Source organism: Pelobates fuscus, chromosome 4, assembly GCF_036172605.1.
Source record: "Pelobates fuscus isolate aPelFus1 chromosome 4, aPelFus1.pri, whole genome shotgun sequence".
NCBI lineage: Eukaryota > Metazoa > Chordata > Amphibia > Anura > Pelobatidae > Pelobates > Pelobates fuscus.
In genome coordinates this window covers 384754760-384770351 of record NC_086320.1, presented here as the reverse complement: position 1 = coordinate 384770351, position 15592 = coordinate 384754760, and the positions used below count along the sequence as shown (strand labels likewise).

General features: G+C 46.2%; 1 protein-coding gene across 2 annotated transcripts in view; it reads left to right on the top strand.

Annotated features, from left to right (window-relative positions):
- The window catches only part of LOC134609247 (uncharacterized), a 51496-nt gene extending 39778 nt beyond the window's left edge, over positions 1 to 11718 (top strand). For both annotated transcript variants that reach the window (XM_063452883.1, XM_063452882.1), the window contains exons 9-10: positions 1711 to 1852; positions 10865 to 11718. In XM_063452883.1, the coding sequence (XP_063308953.1) occupies positions 1711 to 1845 (135 nt within the window). In that variant the 3' untranslated portion in view covers positions 1846 to 1852; positions 10865 to 11718. The remainder of the gene's footprint in view (positions 1 to 1710; positions 1853 to 10864) is intronic.
- Positions 11719 to 15592: the final 3874 nt, after the last annotated feature.

Sequence of the window (15592 nt, the reverse complement as noted above, 5' to 3'; positions counted from 1 at the left end):
ATGGCCACTACAGCTCGGTGTAGTGGTTATGGTACCAGGAGTGCCGGGACCGCCTCCAAGAGTAAGTAGTCAAACCGTTTAAGAACAGTTTGACAACTTACCTGGGTGTCTGCTGGGATATGGGGCTGTAGTAGGGCATAGGAGCAGTGGTGTGTGTGAGTGGTGCAATGTGTGAGGGGTGCAGTGTGTATGAAAGGTTCAGTGTGTGTGTGTGTGTGAGCAGTATGTGTGTGTGACAGTGTATGTCAGGGGTGCAGTGTGTGTATGTGAGGGGCAGTTTATGTGTGTGTGTGAGAGGGGGACAATGTGTGTGTGTGTGTGTGTGTGTGGCAATGTGTATGGGGGTAGTGTATGTGTGTGTGTGTGTATGTGGGGAAATATGTGTATGAGGCAGTGTATGTGTGTGTGGGGCAGTGTGTGGGGGAGCAGTGTGTGTGTATTTGTAGGGTCTGTGTGGGGCAGTGTGTGTGGGGGGCAGTGTGTATGTGTAGGGTGTGTGTGGGGCAGTGGGTGTAGGTGGTAGGCAGTGTGTGAATGTGTGGTGAGGAGGGTAGAGAGGCTTTTTTTATAATATTTGTCTTTTAATAATTTCTCAATCCCTGGTGGTCCGGTAGGGAATCCCTGGTGGTCGCAGTGGTGAGAGTGAACTCTAGCCTGCAGCTCCTGGATTTGGAACATTGCCATGGTAGCCATGGCAACGCTCCGTGCTTGCGAGAGAAGGACCCGGAGGAGCTGCAGGCTGAGCTCCCGAGTCCTCTCTCCCTCCCTCCCCTGCCGGCTGCCAGCACGTTGCCTGCGGACCGGGGAGGGAGATCTCGGATCTCCCCTCTGGTCCGTGAAGACACATTGCAGGGCTGACGCACGGATAGCGCTAGCCCTGCATTGGCCGGCAGGGGAGAGCCTCAGGGGTGCAATTGCCCATGCCCCCCCCCCAGGATCCGCCAGTGGTGTGGGGCAATGTGTGTAGGGGGGACGTGTATGTATGTGGGGGGGCAGTGTGTGAATGTGTGGTGAGGAGGGTAGCGGATGAATTGGGAAGAGCCTCGGGGGGGGGGGCAATTGCCCCGTTGCCCCCACCCTGGATCCGCCAGTGGTCTCCAGAAAAGAAATTCGAAATTAAACAGAATGTGCAATAAAGGAAGTATAAACACTAGATCTCTCTTTACAGGAAGTGTTTGGGAAGGCTGTGTAAGTCACATGCAAGGAGGTGTGACTGGGGCTGTATAAACAAAGTGATTTAACTCCTAAATGGCAGAGATTTAAGCAGTGAGACTGGAGGGGCTTGATCTAAAGTTGTTTTGGTGCTTTTAAGTCACTTTAAGTTTCATTTCCATATAATCATGAGATTGTCTTTATATATGAATTGGCTTTTTTAATTTGAGTACAATTTCAAAGTTTAAGTTATTTACTAACTTGAGAACTGCTGTGAATTCAAAGTGAATTTCAAACTTAAGGCAAAAATAGTTAAATTGGAAGAATTCTGCCAGCCCGCTATGCCTCCAGGTCAACAATTTTGGTCTACAATTTGAAATTCATGTTGAATTCGCAACAATTCTGATTTTAGTAAATCACCCAGACACCCAGATACATCTCGGCTCTGTCCTTTCCCTGCATATCTTAGCAGTTATTGATTGAGGCAGCCTTGTTCTCCGTATGTAGAGATCGATTGGTTTGGGATTTCTGATGACTTGAGATCCTTTTTATCCGCAGGAGAACAGGCGATCAGAGCGGAAGAAAGGCAGGAGGCTCCACAAGGAGCGACATCATGGGAAAAACAGACATGTGGGACGCCACTCTGAACCACCTGAGGATATTGACAAGGAGATCCAAGAAAGGCTTCAGTGACCCGCAGGTAATGTTAGACCTCCGAGATGTCCTCTTCCTGATTCCAGATATGTGGCACGCCAGCCATTCAACCTCCTCGTGGCATTATACTCGACTCAAGTCAAACACTAGGATTGCAATGGCATGAGTAATGTCCCCTTTACACAATGATTGTTACCATTTAAAGCCTCAGCAATCAGATGACCATTCCGTAACGAAGATGGGATCATTTGGCACTGCAGATGTTTTCCATAATGGTTTCCAAGCCTTTACATTGAAGATTTCCATTGGTCCAAAATCAAAGCCTTGCTGAGCATTATGGGAAATGTATTTCACCAGCATCTGCAGTGCGAAGGTTACCTGTTACAGTCTCAGTAACCCTAGGATTCTCATCCCGCGATCCAGCCGCCACATGTGCTCCCAGGGAATGAATGGGCAAAATACAATCAGTGAAACATTCCGGCAAGGAACAGTCTTATTTAATCTTTTAACTTTGTTTCAAAAACGTTCTGTGAGAATAAACTGTGGGGCTGATATTACACTCACTGACCCCATGCCCACACCAAACGCACTTAGTTCAGTGTTATTATTCCTTTATTGCTGCCGAGAGGAGTGACAGAGGACAGCTCATTGTGAAATCTGTGATTGACAAGCTGAGCATGAGGAGCGTGGCTCGACCACAAAGACTTCTCCATGAGAAGGATCCGAATGGTCAGTTTGCTGACCTGACACAGACTTTAAGTGTAGCCTAAGTTTTTCTAAAATGCTTTATGGGTTTGTTCATTTTTATTTAATTATTTTTCCGTTTATAAAAGTGCCATTGTGTGTGCCTCCCCATCTAGTAATCAGCCAGCCAGGGGGCTTTTATTACACATCTCTGAGTTCCACAGGGCAAAACGTGGCAAGCAGGCTTGGCTGGAATACGCCGGCCTTTACTTGCCCTGGCTGTGTGTACGCACTTGGCTGGAATACGCTGGCCTTTAAATGCCCTGGCTGGATGTGTGTACGCTGGCCTTTAAATGCCCTGGCTGGATGTGTGTACGCTGGCCTTTAAATGCCATGGCTGGATGTGTGTACGCTGGCCTTTAAATGCCCTGGCTGGATGTGTGTACGCTGGCCTTTAAATGCCCTGGCTGTGTGTGTACGCTGGCCTTTAAATGCCCTGGCTGTGTGTGTACGCTGGCCTTTAAATGCCCTGGCTGTGTGTGTACGCTGGCCTTTAAATGCCCTGGCTGTGTGCGCACTAGGCTCGAATATGCTGGCCTTTACTTGCCCTGGCTGTGTGAACGCTGGCTGTTCCTCATTGAGAAGTCGATCAATGGAGAGCAACATCACAGCTCAATCACACAGGAATCTCGGTTGAGGAAAAATGGGAGTAAACAAAATAATGGGAACAAAAGCCAACTCTTAACATGAACCATAGAAACATAGAAACACAGAATGTGATGGCAGATAAGAACCATTCGGCCCATCTAGTCTGCCCAATATTCTAAATACTCTCATTAGTCCCTGGCCTTATCTTATAGTTAGGATAGCTTTATGCCTATCCCACGCATGCTTAAACTCCTTTACTGTGTTAACCTCTACCACTTCAGCTGGAAGGCTATTCCATGCATCCACTACCCTCTCAGTAAAGTAATACTTCCTGATATTATTTTTAAACCTTTGTCCCTCTAATGTAAGACTATGTCCTCTTGTTGTGGTAACGCACAAATCCCTCGGAGAGTTTAGAAAATATCAGTTACCCTGCTCTTTGTCCAGACTTCCTGATCAGAGAATGAGCCTGTAGCAATGTATTTGCTTGGTACACAATCCCCACACATTTCAGTGCTGGCTGTAGTGATACATTATTTTCATTGTCAGAGACACACACGTCCTGTAGGGGGAGCCATACTACCTGCATTAATGGGAGATAACAATTATTATTATTGTATTATTTATATAGCGCCATCATATTCCGTTGCGCTGTACAATGGGAATATTTCCATAAAACGGGATAAAATGAACACACGTGGGGGGTCCCAAGAACGCGGAGACATAGCTGCAAATATTTGGGAACAAACTGCCTTTAGTTCCATTTATCTTGAGTCCGAAATAATAAGCAATTAAATGATAAATCATAAACTGTACTAAAGACTGGTACTTAAACAGCACAATGAAAGACGTCAGACTGTCACGTCAAGCAACCCAGCAGTTCTTATTTATCAATTATAAATCAATGCCTACTTTACCAATATCCCCTCCCCCCCTCTGCGCCACCACCACGACTGCACAGACCTCACTAGTGACTATCACACGCTATGCATTAACCAATAGTGACATCTAGTGGACAAATTAGATTACTGCATCAAATAATTCAGTAACCAACAACTAATGGAGAATTGACCAGTAGATTGGAATATGTCGGCCACAGGTTGTGAAATAGCGGAGTTGGATAATGTTTCAAATTCATCAGTTTTCATTGTGATTTAAAACTTTTTTCAATTCCCACGTAGCAAACGAACCTATAAGGACACATAGTAAGTTGCAAATATTCATTCAAACTGAAACATTCTAAATTGTGTTTGAATTTACTGAAATCAGGAAAGAAATGAGTCTCAAATGTGAAAATTAGCTTCAAAACCGTTCAGTGTCCGGCCAGATGTAGGAATTCTGTCACTTATCCAACTTATTCTGTTAAAGGCAGATGAGTGGATTTCAATCTACTTGCTTTTAGCAGTGAAATAAAAAAAAAATGAAAATTAAATAATAATTGTGTAAATACGCAATACGTGACTTGTAGAAACATATTGTAAAACTGGGATGTAGTTTCTCTGGGATGTTCTGTTTGCGCTCGGCATATTCTAGGTTATAATTAAACTGTCAGAATAAACGCTCTAACAAATCACCAGAGGAAGTAAAATCTCCATAAGAATATTTTAGAAAACCTGGAGCCATGTCCCACGTGTACCTTCTGTAATAAAAGCCCTGGATCTCACTGAGCAGCCGAGACGTTCAATGTAAATACGCCTCTGTCATGGCGATACGACTTTTCACTATTTCCGAATGTTCTGTATGAAATACTCATGTTGAATGTGTTAGAATCTCACTAAATCCAAAACATATCATAAGACGAAGCAGGGACTATGTTTACTTATGATCAAGTCCCAGGTTGAAAAAAGCAAATGAAAGGCAAAGCCGCAGGGCATCCGATCCTCGATCACTAGAGTTGGCCAATATACACAAGTGTGGGATTCTGGGAGTTTGAATGGACAAAGATGTGATGTAAGATCATGGCTGAGGCGGTGTGCGATTCTGCGAGTGGTTTGGATCAAATCAAGACTAAGGGAACGTGGGATTCTTGGAGTGATTTGGATCAAGACTGAGGGAACGTGGGATTCTGGGAGTGATTTGGATCAAGACTGAGGGAACGTGGGATTCTGGGAGTGATTTGGATCAAGACTGAGGGAACGTGGGATTCTGGGAGTGATTTGGATCAAGACTGAGGGAGCGTGGGATTCTGGGAGTGATTTGGATCAAGGCTGAGGGAGCGTGGGATTCTTGGAGTGATTTGGATCAAGACTGAGGGAGCGTGGGATTCTGGGAGTGATTTGGATCAAGGCTGAGGGAGCGTGGGATTCTGGGAGTGATTTGGATCAAGACTGAGGGAGCGTGGGATTCTTGGAGTTATTTGGATTAAGACTGAAGGAGCGTGGGATTCTTGGAGTGATTTGGATCAAGACTGAGGGAGCGTGGGATTCTTGGAGTGATTTGGATTAAGACTGAGGGAGCGTGGGATTCTGGTAGTGATTTGGATTAAGGCTGAGGGAGCGTGGGATTCTTGGAGTGATTTGGATCAAGGCTGAGGGAGCGTGGGATTCTTGGAGTGATTTGGATTAAGGCTGAGGGAGCGTGGGATTCTTGGAGTGATTTGGATTAAGACTGAGGGAGTGTGGTATTCTTGGAGTGATTTGGATTAAGACTGAGGGAGCGTGGGATTCTTGGAGTGATTTGGATTAAGACTGAGGGAGCGTGGGATTCTTGGAGTGATTTGGATTAAGGCTGAGGGAGCGTGGGATTCTTGGAGTGATTTGGATTAAGACTGAGGGAGCGTGGGATTCTTGGAGTGATTTGGATTAAGGCTGAGGGAGCGTGGGATTCTTGGAGTGATTTGGATCAAGGCTGAGGGAGCGTGGGATTCTTGGAGTGATTTGGATCAAGGCTGAGGGAGCGTGGGATTCTTGGAGTGATTTGGATTAAGGCTGAGGGAGCGTGGGATTCTTGGAGTGATTTGGATCAAGGCTGAGGGAGCGTGGGATTCTTGGAGTGATTTGGATTAAGGCTGAGGGAGCGTGGGATTCTTGGATTGATTTGGATTAAGGCTGAGGGAGCGTGGGATTCTTGGAGTGATTTGGATCAAGACTGAGGGAGCGTGGGATTCTGGAAGTGATTTGGATTAAGACTGAGGGAGCGTGGGATTCTGGGAGTGATTTGGATTAAGGCTGAGGGAGCGTGGGATTCTGGGAGTGATTTGGATTAAGACTGAGGGAGCGTGGGATTCTTGGATTGAGTTGGATCAAGGCTGAGGGAGCGTGGGATTCTTGGAGTTATTTGGATTAAGACTGAGGGAGCGTGGGATTCTGGGAGTGATTTGGATTAAGACTGAGGGAGCGTGGGATTCTTGGAGTGATTTGGATTAAGGCTGAGGGAGCGTGGGATTCTTGGAGTGATTTGGATTAAGACTGAGGGAGCGTGGGATTCTTGGAGTTATTTGGATTAAGACTGAGGGAGCGTGGGATTCTTGGAGTGATTTGGATTAAGACTGAGGGAGCGTGGGATTCTTGGAGTGATTTGGATTAAGCCTGAGGGAGCGTGGGATTCTGGGAGTGATTTGGATTAAGGCTGAGGGAGCGTGGGATTCTGGGAGTGATTTGGATTAAGGCTGAGGGAGCGTGGGATTCTTGGAGTGATTTGGATTAAGGCTGAGGGAGCGTGGGATTCTTGGAGTGATTTGGATTAAGGCTGAGGGAGCGTGGGATTCTTGGAGTGATTTAGATTAAGGCTGAGGGAGCGTGGGATTCTTGGAGTGATTTGGATTAAGGCTGAGGGAGCGTGGGATTCTTGGAGTGATTTGGATCAAGGCTGAGGAAGCGTGGGATTCTTGGAGTGATTTGGATTAAGACTGAGGGAGCGTGGGATTCTTGGAGTGATTTGGATTAAGACTGAGGGAGGGTGGGATTCTTGGAGTGATTTGGATTAAGGCTGAGGGAGCGTGGGATTCTGGGAGTGATTTGGATTAAGGCTGAGGGAGCGTGGGATTCTGGGAGTGATTTGGATTAAGACTGAGGGAGCGTGGGATACTTGGAGTGATTTGGATTAAGACTGAGGGAGCGTGGGATTCTGAGAGTGATTTGGATTAAGACTGAGGGAGCGTGGGATTCTTGGAGTGATTTGGATCAAGGCTGAGGGAGCGTGGGATTCTTGGAGTGATTTGGATTAAGACTGAGGGAGCGTGGGATTCTTGGAGTGATTTGGATTAAGGCTGAGGGAGCGTGGGATTCTTGGAGTGATTTGGATCAAGACTGAGGGAGCGTGGGATTCTTGGAGTGATTTGGATTAAGGCTGAGGAAGCGTGGGATTCTTGGAGTGATTTGGATTAAGACTGAGGAAGCGTGGGATTCTGGGAGTGATTTGGATTAAGACTGAGGGAGCGTGGGATTCTTGGAGTGATTTGGATTAAGACTGAGGGAGGGTGGGATTCTTGGAGTGATTTGGATTAAGGCTGAGGGAGCGTGGGATTCTGGGAGTGATTTGGATTAAGGCTGAGGGAGCGTGGGATTCTGGGAGTGATTTGGATTAAGACTGAGGGAGCGTGGGATTCTTGGAGTGATTTGGATTAAGACTGAGGGAGCGTGGGATTCTTGGAGTGATTTGGATTAAGGCTGAGGGAGCGTGGGATTCTGGGAGTGATTTGGATTAAGGCTGAGGGAGCGTGGGTGTCACGGTAATATACCCCAACACGCAGGAATAGTACAGATAGTCAGGAGACAAGAAATCAGGGGTCGTCTTACCGGACCTTAGAATGGCCGGACTTGACGAGAATAAGCAAGACAGAGTCTAGAACAAGCCGAGGTCAAGGGAACAGAGAGACAGCGTAACGTAGAACAAGCCGAGGACTGGTACACAGAGGACAAAACAGCGGATAAGCAAGCAAGGATAAAGAGAGAGCGGAGTCAGGAACAAAGCCAAGGTCAAGCACCAAAAAACCAACTGAACGATACAAGCACTAAAGGGAAACTGGACAGAAACCACGATAGGGCAAGGAGCAAGGGAAACAGGTGAGTATAAATACCCTAAGGTTCACTTTGATTGGCCCCTGTCATATCCACGCCCCCAAAACGTGAGTGTATGGGGAATGTGGCCTGACAGGGGCCAATGGGAGACTGATTCTAATTTAGTCTCCCACTGTCCCTTTAAGAGCGCGCCCGAGACGCGCGGCGCGCTCTTAGTGTCGGGCGGGACACGTGACCGCTTCTCGCGGTCACTGCCCGCCTGACTGATCATATCGTAGGCTGAGCCGCGCGCGGCTCGTGCAGGAGCAGGACCGCGCGCGGCGAGAAGAGAGGACCCCGGCCGGCCCCTGGAGAGGGTAAGTACCGCTACAGTGGGATTCTGGGAGTGATTTGGATTAAGGCTGAGGGAGCGTGGGATTCTTGGAGTGATTTGGATTAAGGCTGAGGGAGCGTGGGATTCTTGGAGTGATTTGGATTAAGGCTGAGGGAGCGTGGGATTCTTGGAGTGATTTGGATTAAGGCTGAGGGAGCGTGGGATTCTTGGAGTGATTTAGATTAAGGCTGAGGGAGCGTGGGATTCTTGGAGTGATTTGGATTAAGGCTGAGGGAGCGTGGGATTCTTGGAGTGATTTGGATCAAGGCTGAGGAAGCGTGGGATTCTTGGAGTGATTTGGATTAAGACTGAGGGAGCGTGGGATTCTTGGAGTGATTTGGATTAAGACTGAGGGAGGGTGGGATTCTTGGAGTGATTTGGATTAAGGCTGAGGGAGCGTGGGATTCTGGGAGTGATTTGGATTAAGGCTGAGGGAGCGTGGGATTCTGGGAGTGATTTGGATTAAGACTGAGGGAGCGTGGGATTCTTGGAGTGATTTGGATTAAGACTGAGGGAGCGTGGGATTCTGGGAGTGATTTGGATTAAGACTGAGGGAGCGTGGGATTCTTGGAGTGATTTGGATCAAGGCTGAGGGAGCGTGGGATTCTTGGAGTGATTTGGATTAAGACTGAGGGAGCGTGGGATTCTTGGAGTGATTTGGATTAAGGCTGAGGGAGCGTGGGATTCTTGGAGTGATTTGGATCAAGACTGAGGGAGCGTGGGATTCTTGGAGTGATTTGGATTAAGACTGAGGGAGCGTGGGATTCTTGGAGTGATTTGGATTAAGGCTGAGGGAGCGTGGGATTCTTGGAGTGATTTGGATCAAGGCTGAGGGAGCGTGGGATTCTGGGAGTGATTTGGATTAAGGCTGAGGGAGCGTGGGATTCTTGGAGTGATTTGGATTAAGACTGAGGGAGCGTGGGATTCTTGGAGTGATTTGGATTAAGGCTGAGGGAGCGTGGGATTCTTGGAGTGATTTGGATTAAGACTGAGGGAGCGTGGGATTCTGGGAGTGATTTGGATCAAGGCTGAGGGAGCGTGGGATTCTTGGAGTTATTTGGATCAAGGCTGAGGGAGCGTGGGATTCTGGGAGTGATTTGGATCAAGGCTGAGGGAGCGTGGGATTCTGGGAGTGATTTGGATTAAGGCTGAGGGAGCGTGGGATTCTGGGAGTGATTTGGATTAAGGCTGAGGGAGCGTGGGATTCTTGGAGTTATTTGGATTAAAACTGAGGGAGCGTGGGATTCTTGGAGTGATTTGGATTAAGGCTGAGGGAGTGTGGGATTCTTGGAGTGATTTGGATTAAGACTGAGGGAGCGTGGGATTCTTGGAGTGATTTGGATCAAGGCTGAGGGAGTGTGGGATTCTTGGAGTGATTTGGATTAAGGCTGAGGGAGCGTGGGATTCTTGGAGTGATTTGGATCAAAAACTGAGGGAGCGTGGGATTCTTGGAGTTATTTGGATCAAGGCTGAGGGAGCGTGGGATTCTGGGAGTGATTCGGATTAAGGCTGAGAGAGCGTGGGATTCTTGGAGTGATTTGGATTAAGGCTGAGGGAGCGTGGGATTCTTGGAGTGATTTGGATTAAGACTGAGGGAGCGTGGGATTCTGGGAGTGATTTGGATTAAGGCTGAGGGAGCGTGGGATTCTTGGAGTGATTTGGATCAAGGCTGAGGGAGCGTGGGATTCTGGGAGTGATTTGGATAAAGGCTGAGGGAGCGTGGGATTCTGGGACTGATTTGGATCAAAACTGAGGGAGCGTGGGATTCTTGGAGTTATTTGGATCAAGGCTGAGGGAGCGTGGGATTCTGGGAGTGATTCGGATTAAGGCTGAGAGAGCGTGGGATTCTTGGAGTGATTTGGATTAAGGCTGAGGGAGCGTGGGATTCTGGGAGTGATTTGGATTAAGGCTGAGGGAGCGTGGGATTCTTGGAGTGATTTGGATCAAGGCTGAGGGAGCGTGGGATTCTGGGAGTGATTCGGATTAAGGCTGAGGGAGCGTGGGATTCTTGGAGTGATTTGGATTAAGGCTGAGGGAGCGTGGGATTCTTGGAGTGATTAGAATTAAGGCTGAGGGAGCGTGGGATTCTTGGAGTTATTTGGATTAAGGCTGAGGGAGTGTGGGATTCTTGGAGTGATTTGGATTAAGGCTGAGGGAGCGTGGGATTCTGGGAGTGATTTGGATTAAGGCTGAGGGAGCGTGGGATTCTGGGAGTGATTTGGATTAAGGCTGAGGGAGCGTGGGATTCTGGGAGTGATTTGGATTAAGGCTGAGGGAGCGTGGGATTCTGGGAGTTACTAAAACAACGAAGTAAAATTAATCTCTCCTCACACTATGTTCATTATAATGCTCATGAATTGACTATCCACACATTTATTCTCTCTTTTCTTTCCAGGGGCGGCCATTGTGGACATTTATAGGAAGGAATCGCTTGTCTACGACTTGTAACGCCGTCCATCGCTTATCTTTTTATACAAATAGAACACTAAAGAAACACATGCTTATCTTAATGGAGCGGCTCCCACTCTACGGGTTAATCTACCAAACCGTGACTTGATGCCTGAGGCCAAAACAGGCCTTAGAGATTCTCTTTTTATGTTTAATATATTGGTGTAAAATTTGCAAGCCAATTGTCAGCCCACAATTTCCCTTGTATGTAATGATTCTGCACGGTCTCCCCAAATTCCAGGACCCCCTGTCCAAAGTGGAAAATATGGCCGCTGTGTATTATGAATAAACAACCACAAATCGAACAGGAACTCAAATGGCTAAATCACAAGCAGAATGCCCAGCATTAAAGCAAATTCACCCTCAGCCAGCCCAAGGCCACCGACAATGTACCTACCCCTGCCCTGCAGCACCTTCTCACAAGGTATGTCACCCTCAGCCAGCCTAAGGCCACCAACAATGTACCTACACCTGTCCTGCAGCACCTTTTCACACGGTATGTCACCCTCAGCTAACCCAAGGTCACCAACAATGTACCTACCCCTGTCCTGCAGCACCTTCTCACACGGTATGTCACCCTCAGCCAGCCTAAGGCCACTAACAATGTACCTACCCCTCTCCTCTCTGCACCTTCTCACATGGTATGCACAGATGGTAATGTCACTATGTTTTATAGGAATTTGTAGCAAATGTATAGTTATAACCAACAGGAGTTCAATGCTGGGAATTTCTAAATCCTGATGCACCAAGACTCCCCTAGGCTCCTGCATGTATACTGAATCAGCTACTGTATCTCATAGGTCACAGTAATGGAAACAAATCACTAAATAAAAATATTAAACAATGTTCGTGTTTTTAATCTCCTTGAAGTAATATGTTTATTTATTGCCATAGGATACAAGCTAATAACCCCACCATAAAAATACATTCATTAAATGCTGGTACAGTGAACAATATCGTGACTTTCCCTGTTATTTATGGGCGGCCCCAAGTTAGTGGGTAAAAGAACAAGCGATATACCCCTGGTGCAGACCTGGACCTTTTGGTGTTCTGCAGAACCCTAGGGTTCCGCAAAAACAAAATGGGGTTTCCGCAGCATTTTGGCACATTGAAGATGATGTTTCCGGAAGGTCGGAAATGGCAGAGATCGTGGGAAAGAGATCTTAAGCCCGCCCTGCCGTCAGCCCGCCTTGCCGCCAGAGTCTGCCCTGCCATCAGCCAGCCACTTAGCTCATCAGTGAGAGAGAGCCCGCCCTGCCGTCAGCCCGCCTTGCCGCCAGAGCCCGCCCAGCAGTCAGTCAGCCACTTAGCTCATCAGTGAGAGAGCCCGCCCTGCCGTCAGCCCGCCTTGCCGCCAGAGCCCGCCCAGCAGTCAGTCAGCCAGCCCTCCGTCGGCCATTTTCTATCACTCGTGGTAGAGGAGTGATAGAGAATGGAGCTGATAGTTAAAGCTAACATTAATGGCATAGAAAGCTCTGTTAGGTAGGGAAATAGAAAGCTCTGTTAGGTAGGGAAATAGAAAGCTCTGTTAGGTAGGGAAATAGAAAGCTCTGTTAGATAGGGAAATAGAAAGCTCTGTTAGGTAGGGAAATAGAAAGCTCTGTTAGGTAGGGAAATAGAAAGCTCTGTTAGGTAGGGAAATAGAAAGCTCTGTTAGGTAGGGAAATAGAAAGCTCTGTTAGGTAGGGAAATAGAAAGCTATGTTAGGTAGGGAAATAGAAAGCTCTGTTAGGTAGGGACATAGAAAGCTATGTTAGGTAGGGAAATAGAAAGCTCTGTTAGGTAGGGAAATAGAAAGCTCTGTTAGATAGGGACATAGAAAGCTCTGTTAGGTAGGGAAATAGAAAGCTCTGTTAGATAGGGAAATAGAAAGCTCTGTTAGGTAGGGAAATAGAAAGCTCTGTTAGGTAGGGAAATAGAAAGCTCTGTTAGATAGGGAAATAGAAAGCTCTGTTAGATAGGGAAATAGAAAGCTCTGTTAGGTAGGGAAATAGAAAGCTCTGTTAGGTAGGGAAATAGAAAGCTCTGTTAGATAGGGAAATAGAAAGCTCTGTTAGGTAGGGAAATAGAAAGCTCTGTTAGGTAGGGAAATAGAAAGCTCTGTTAGGTAGGGAAATAGAAAGCTCTGTTAGGTAGGGAAATAGAAAGCTCTGTTAGGTAGAGAAATAGAAAGCTCTGTTAGGTAGGGAAATAGAAAGCTCTGTTAGATAGGGAAATAGAAAGCTCTGTTAGATAGGGAAATAGAAAGCTCTGTTAGATAGGGAAATAGAAAGCTCTGTTAGGTAGGGACATAGAAAGCTCTGTTAGATAGGGAAATAGAAAGCTCTGTTAGGTAGGGAAATAGAAAGCTCTGTTAGGTAGGGAAATAGAAAGCTCTGTTAGGTAGGGAAATAGAAAGCTCTGTTAGATAGGGACACTGAAATTCTCTGTAAGGGACATTGAAAGACTGTCTTTCAAAAAACTGTTATCTGTATTTCTCAAAGTGTTCAAATGTTTTTGCTCCAAGTCTAACTCAAACATCCCGCTTTAGTTCAGTTCTTTCTAAGATCGTTATCAAAATCCGCACCCTTTCCCGTCAGGTTGTGAGATCTGTATTTTTCAGTGTTTTTATTTGGGGTTTTTTTAACCAATAAAATGTAACCATGAATTTGGAAAGCTGGTTAAAGCAGGGAACCTTCAGAGAAAAATTATTACTACTTCTAGCTGTATGGCCCTTATAGAAACTGAGAAAGAAGATACAACTAAAAATCCAGAAAACACGCCCGAAATGGTTTGTACCTACTGTTCCTCAAATAGCAGAGACAAGTGACAAGTCAAAAAAAGAAAAGAAAAGCACACAATGCCAGCCAATCTCAAACAAAGAAAAGAAATTATGATGATAGCTACTTGTCACTTGGATTCACAATGCGTACTTTGTAATAAAATATTGCCAAACTGTTCGTTAGCACCTGCTAAATTATGTCGTCATTTTTAGCAGAACCCACGCAGAGTACAAAGATAGAGACACTGACTTTATTAAGCGAAAGCTAAAGGAGTATCAAAAGAGTAAACAATTTCTGAGCAAAAAAATGTCAAAATGCTAATGAAAAAGCCACCGAGGCTTCTTACAGAGCGAGTTACCGCATAGCAGGAGAAGCACACAATTGGGGAATCCCTAATAAAACCATGTGCAAAGAAATCATGTCATGGATTTTAAGGGAGAAGTTGAGTCACTTTCCAACAACACAGTTTTGCGCCATAGTCATCATGATCTTGCTGATGGCATCCATACTGAGCTCATTTCTGGACTGCATCGATGTGATGGGTACTCGCTGCAATTAGACGAGTCCACAGATGTTGCAGGACTTTCAGCTTTGTTGGTTTTTGTTAGATATAATTTTAACAAACAGATTGAAGAAGACTTGCTTCTGTGTGAAACTTTGAAAACTCATCCCACTTGTGAGAACATCTCTAACTGTATCCAGAGGTTCATGAAACGTAGCAAAAAACTGCCCCAGTTCTCACCGTGTTCTTCACAGACATGCACTGGTAGCTAAAAATATTCCAATCTCACTTAAAACTGTGCGAGACGAATCGGTCCAGATTATTCATTTTATAAAAAGTCGACCATTACAGTCACGACTATTTAAAATAATATGTGAAGCTATGGGTAGTCACCACTCTGCTCTGCTTTTGCATTCAGACGTCCGTTGGCTATCACGAGGTAAAGCCCTTGTTAGAATGTTTGAATTGCGTCGAGTTGTTTGCATATTTCCAGGATCATAAATCTGGATTATCTGATCGATTAACAAACACTCTGTGGTTATCCAAAGTAGCATATCTTGCAGACATATTCACAAAATTAAATGAAGCATGTTTATCACTCCAAGGAAAAAACACTAATATTTTTAATGCAAGAGATAAAATATTTTCACTGTCTCGTAAGCTGCAGTTTTGGACCTCATCTGTTGAGCAAAATAATTTGAACTCTTTGCCAACACTTAAAGGGAAACTCCAGTGCCAGGAAAACAATCTGTTTTCCTGCCACTGGAGGTACCCTCTCCCTCCCACCCCCCAATCCCCGGTTACTGAAGGGGTGAAAACCCCTTCAGTCACTTACCTGAGGCAGCAACGATGTCCCTCGCCGCTGTCTCCTCCTCCGCGACGCTCCTCCTGTCCATTGCGTCGGCCGGTGTGCGAGACTGATCCCGCCCACCGGCCGAGAAGACCTAATGCGCATGCACATTACGTCTCCCCATAGGAAAGCACTGAAAAATAATTTCAATGCTTTCCTATGGGGTTTTGAGCGACACTGGAGGTCCTCGCACAGCGTGAGGACGTCCAGCGACGCTCTAGCACAGGTTTCCTGTGCTATGGACCAGGAAGTGCCCTCTAGTGGCTGTCTAGTAGGCTGTCTAGTGGCGCTCTAGTAGACAGCCACTAGAGGTGGAGTTAACCCTGCAAGGTAATTATTGCAGTTTATGAAAAACTGCAATAATTACACTTGCAGGGTTAAGAGTAGTGGGAGTTGGCACCCAGACCACTCCAATGGGCAGAAGTGGTCTGGGTGCCTGGAGTGTCCCTTTAAGGATTTTCTTGAAGAATCAGAAATTGAACTTGAAGATGAAATTCTCAATGAAATTGTAGATCGTCTTCGCCATTTAATCACGTCTATTAATCAGTATGTTCCATTTTT